The sequence below is a fragment of the Lolium perenne genome, chromosome 3, assembly GCF_019359855.2.
Source record: "Lolium perenne isolate Kyuss_39 chromosome 3, Kyuss_2.0, whole genome shotgun sequence".
Classification (NCBI taxonomy): Eukaryota; Viridiplantae; Streptophyta; class Magnoliopsida; order Poales; family Poaceae; genus Lolium; species Lolium perenne.
In genome coordinates, this window is record NC_067246.2 from 253,044,289 (window position 1) to 253,049,271 (window position 4,983).

The window sequence follows — 4,983 nt, forward strand, 5'->3', positions numbered from 1 at the left end:
CAGTTCGGCGATATATTTCATTAGTCAACAAGGTATATTTTAAAGGTTGTTGCCGAAATTTTCTATCTCTCGTCTGACTTGGATATTTGAAATAACTAATTAGAGATATCCTCCAATCAACTGACTTTAATACTTGATAATTCGGTTATTTGTGACTCATTTGCCGAATCATGACTGCCATGTACTACAAGTTGCTGAGCTGCTCCAAGATGAGCTGCACCATGCACTGAAACTTTCTTTACAAAGTACTACTAGTTGCTGATCTGAACCAGAACCAGAACCAGCTGCACGGGAGTGGTGTTTTGGAACATGGGAGCATATGCTCCCTATATTTTAAAATGCATCTTACACATATTTTAAATTTCAAAAAAATTGAAACAAAAAATTCACACGTACGTCTTCATGTGCTACGCGTTCACAAAGTCGTTTCATAAAAAATAAACTTATCATATGACGTGTGTAAAAAAGACAAAATTCAGTGCTGCAAACAATGCTTTTCACCGGATAAGTTTTCTCTTTTTTACATAGGCCATAAAAAATATTATTTTTTCGTGAAACTTGACGCACACACATATATTATGGAGATGTACATGTATAATTTTTTGTCAAATTTTTTCCACAATTCGAAATATGTTTTGTTGGTAGAGGGAGCATACGCACCCGGGAGCCGAATTTGAATTTCCGCAGCTGCATGCTCTATCAAACTAGAATATAACTACAGCAGCTAGCATGAGGGCGGACGAATAGCGCCCGGGCTGGGGTGATCCTGCTATGAGAATACGTATTGCGCGGCGCGGAGGAAACAGATGATCATTAAATTTTGTATGGCATGGTCGGCCACGTGAGCAATTACGTTGTATGTACACACGAATGAAGTGTAGACGTTGGGCGTGCGAATTAAATGCGCAAACAAGTTCTTAGACGGTCGTCCAGGTCGGTGGAACAGGAACAGGAACAGGAACATGAACAGTTTGGGTTGCCAAGTGAAAAAATAACCTAGCATCACCTCCATCCTGCCGCCGCCGCTCGCTTCCCCAGCACGACCGCGTGTGAAACTGCATGCGGAGGCGCTCAATCACCGCACTGGAGTGAGGGAAGAGGATCCCGGGCAGTATTCAGTTCTGCTTGAAGCTGTTGGGCGCAAGATGGAAGCCGTCTTCTTTGGAGATCTGGAGCCAAGGTACCAGCCATACTGTTAGATCGATCCCTTTTGCGATCCCAATTTTGGGGCCAAATCTAATCCATGATGGGGATATTTTTTTCTTAGCTGCAAACATTGCTCGCACAAGAGGGGAGCTGTGCGGCTGAGGTCGAGGCCATTGTGGGATGCTCGTCGCAACCAAGCTATCTTGCAGCCCACGCGGCGACAATCGTCAGGGACGACAGCAGCAGCAGTGGGTAATTCTTGTGCGTCCCTCGCTGGTGCAGGCGAGGTGAGCGGATGCGCCATCGTCTCAGGGTGGAAGAGGAGGTACTGCCACTGCCATAGAACCTTCTTTCTGCACGATCAACGTTGAATTTTATTACTGATGGTAGAACCTCTAAATGCGCGTCTGTGCTCATTGGGCAAAATCGTGAGTAATCATAGGGGTAGTTCCTGGGCGCGCATTGTGTACAGTCTGAACGTGTTTGATAGGAAGCTTTTAGGTACTTGCCTTGGCGGTGTTAGGAATAAAATCCCCTGGGTTTGCAGGGATTATTCAAATGCTCCGGTGGCTGATTCCCCCCAGCTGTCTTTTCTTAGAATATCCATGAGTATGCAATACCTGAATAATTCACTGCATTGAAACAACATCCACAATCTTTGATTTTTGGGGGGAGAAGTGTAACCGGGTCCAGGTCATATATTTTTGTCTTTGCAAAAATCTATTTTCCGCGCACAGCTGACTTTATGGGGTGATGCATTTTCTCCTCGCAGACACCATGTTGGGAATGCGCCTCCCGAAAGGGCACTCAACTCTGCTCGCATCACACCTCTGGAGAGGACCCTACGCAAGTTCCCAGCCAGGCCAAATGGCGAGGTCATTTTGCCAGAGGTGGGGGCTAGCTTCGATTCGATTGGCGAGGTTTACGACTTCTACAATCTATACTCGTGGGAACGGGGTTTTGGAGTGAGGTACGGGAAAAGCCGGCTAAATGTCAATCGAGTGAAATGTATGCAAGAAATAGTATGCGGTTGTTCGGTGAGTGCACCTCCCACGATGTTCCATGTTTGTCCCCTAATCGGAACCATGTTCTGCAGATTTTTTCCCTATGAAATGTTTTACTATTAAAAAACATGGGTCCTTTTTCGTCGTGCTACGCCGATTCTGTATTAAAAAACTTTTTGTGGTTCTCTGCACGCAGGGGAAGCTGAGAGCGACAAACTCACACTCCACCCGTTGCCTATGCCCAGCTCTCATTTGTTTGCTACGTTCCAAGGATAAGGGGTGGTACATTTGCGAGCACCGAGAGAACCACAGTCATGAGTTGTCTGCCTCATTTGGCGAGCGGACGCATTGGCCGTTCCACAGGCACATTGACAGCTACACTAAAGATTTGGTAAGCAGCTGCAGGGAAATAATGTTAATCTTGGGAAGGTGTACAATATCCTTTGACAGCACTGTCAACAAGTGGAGAATTTGACTGTTTTTTTTTGTCCGCATATCAGTGCAGAGAGATGGAGGTGGCTATTGGGAATGTTCTGACAGCACTAAGCATTGATGGTGCAAATGGCACGTGTTAAGGAAAGCCAAGAAGAGGCTAGGGGCCTGTATGGGAAAAACAACCAGTTCAAGGTTGATTTTCACTGGATTGTGAACTAGATGCTCACAAAGGAGGAGTTCGAGGGGTGCATGGATGCAGATGCTAAGAACGTACGCCTTGGAGAAGAATCCATATTTGTACCAAATATATGAAACAAGGGACAAATGAGCGAAGCCTTACTTCAGTGGAATCTTCTGTGTGAGGATGATCAGTACTCAACGAAGCGAAAGTGCGAACCACATGTTGAAGACACACATGCCCTCCGGCTCGGCAATGCACGTGTTTGTGAAACACTTTAACAAATTTCTTTACGACCGGGATGCAGAGGAGAGCTTCCAGGAGAAGAGGACTCGACTGGTGAGCCCGACGAACCTATTTGAATCCCACCGAAAGTACCCATAGCAGCTTGTATTTACCGATTTTTTTTTTGCCTGTGCTCGCAGGGTGGAGTGGTTTACAAAGTTGGCGAACCCATGGAGAAGCACGCTGCAAAGATATATACCCGAACTATATTCGAGAAGTTTCAGGAAGTCCTATATAAGTATGGGTCATACTACGGCGACGAATTGGTTCCGGGAGAGATATACGTGGCAAAACATTTCGGTAGCGAGAGCCTAGAGAAGTGGCGCAAGGTTGAGTATAAGTTGTCGGTCAAGGACGGCTATTGTGCGTGTGAGTGTGGTATGTACGAGCACATGGGGATGCTCTGCTGCCATGTTGTTAAGGTTCTGACGCTGATCGGCTCTCTTTGTACATTTCCTTCTTAATCCACCCTATTGGGGCATGCAAACACTAGTGATGCGGTTGTTTGACAATTTTGTTTGCACCCTATGTTTGGCAGGTACTTGTCCACCTCAGGTGCACGGAGATCCATGCCCCACATGTGATGAAGAAATGGACAGTGGACGCGCGGAATGTTTTGCCACTCCACCTGGTGCAGTACCAGAAGGACTAGGGCCTGGTGACATCTACAGCTCCAGGCATTCACAGCTCTACCTCAACTGCATGGAGGTGGTGAGGCTAGGGGATGTAAATGTTGATGCCTACACCACGGCAATGGAGTCCATCATGTTCTTGGTGCCGAAACTTAAGCTTGTCGCGGTCGAGGCGGATGGCTTAGGGCTAGAGCAGAGCCTCAGCGCGAAGAAAGCTCGAGTGGATATTGGTCCTGCTCATTTACTCATGGAGCAAGCCACCGGTTCGAAGGACTGCGGTGCAGCAATCATCCTGGACGCAGCCCTTCTAGCGCCATCGGAGAACAAAAGCAGCGCTAGGCCAACAACTAGCCGGGACAAGCCGCCGTACGAGACAACCTTGAAGAGGACAAGATTCTGCACTATCTGCAAGCAGCCGGGGCACAAGAGCACTACGTGCGCCGATCACCCGCCAGGAGCTGCGAAGCCTCGGAAGGAGGCAAAATGCTCGAACTGTGATCTGCCAGGTCACCGAAAGACTAGCTGTATCAAACAAGCAGCAGCCATGTAGCGCGGGGCGGCAGGACCCTGATCTTCGTGTTGATCCCCTTATATGTAGGACTGGTTTTAATCTAAGCCAGAAAACATAATATGTATCGGTTGTGTAATATGTAAGAATTTAATTGGGAAACTCACTTATGACCGTAAAAAAACATGCTTCATCGTGCGTGCGCACTGTGTGATTTGCTGCAAGTATACGAATGAAATTGGACTCGTTTTTTCCCTCCCACCTCCATCAGGTTGGAGGAGTTTTTTGTAGTGGGTGCAGACATGACACTGCCCCTCCCCTTGGTGCGGATGTTGCATCCAGTTCGATTCTGCCAGTTGAAAAAAGGACGAGCTGTTTACTGACGTGTGATTGTTTTGCATTGCCGTTTGTCATCTCTGGATGGGGCCGCTGCTAGAACAGGAACCCACATCGCCAGCTCACTGTCGGGTAGCGTCACCACCGTGTACTTGCATACATAAGGCTGCACCGTACAAAAGACACATGCTGTGACGTCATTTAAATAAGGCAACGGTGCGATGCCATGAGGATATGCGGATCACCAGCGCTCGGGCGTACTTACGAGTTTTCGCAGCTAGCATCGGCCTCTCTGCTACTTTCCTCTTCTTGCCAACGTAATGACCAACGTAATGACCAGATGCTTGTTATGCTAAGCAGTAAGCTCTAGAAATTTCTTCCCTAGGTATATGATATATGGTGATCGTATCTAGAGACTTAATTATGTCTAAACATCGGTAAAAATAACTATTTAATAAT

At 47.1% G+C, this 4,983-nt stretch overlaps 1 protein-coding gene across 1 annotated transcript; it reads left to right on the plus strand.

Annotated features, from left to right (window-relative positions):
* Nucleotides 1-957: 957 nt before the first annotated feature.
* On the plus strand, nucleotides 958-4,356 carry LOC127338737 (uncharacterized). The gene is made up of 7 exons (XM_051364739.2): nucleotides 958-1,180; nucleotides 1,268-1,471; nucleotides 1,919-2,183; nucleotides 2,347-2,541; nucleotides 2,651-3,102; nucleotides 3,189-3,470; nucleotides 3,587-4,356. Exons 1-5 carry the CDS (start codon nucleotides 1,146-1,148, stop codon nucleotides 2,723-2,725), a joined length of 774 nt encoding a protein of 257 aa, XP_051220699.1. The 5' UTR covers nucleotides 958-1,145; the 3' UTR covers nucleotides 2,726-3,102; nucleotides 3,189-3,470; nucleotides 3,587-4,356.
* The last annotated feature ends 627 nt before the right edge of the window (nucleotides 4,357-4,983 follow it).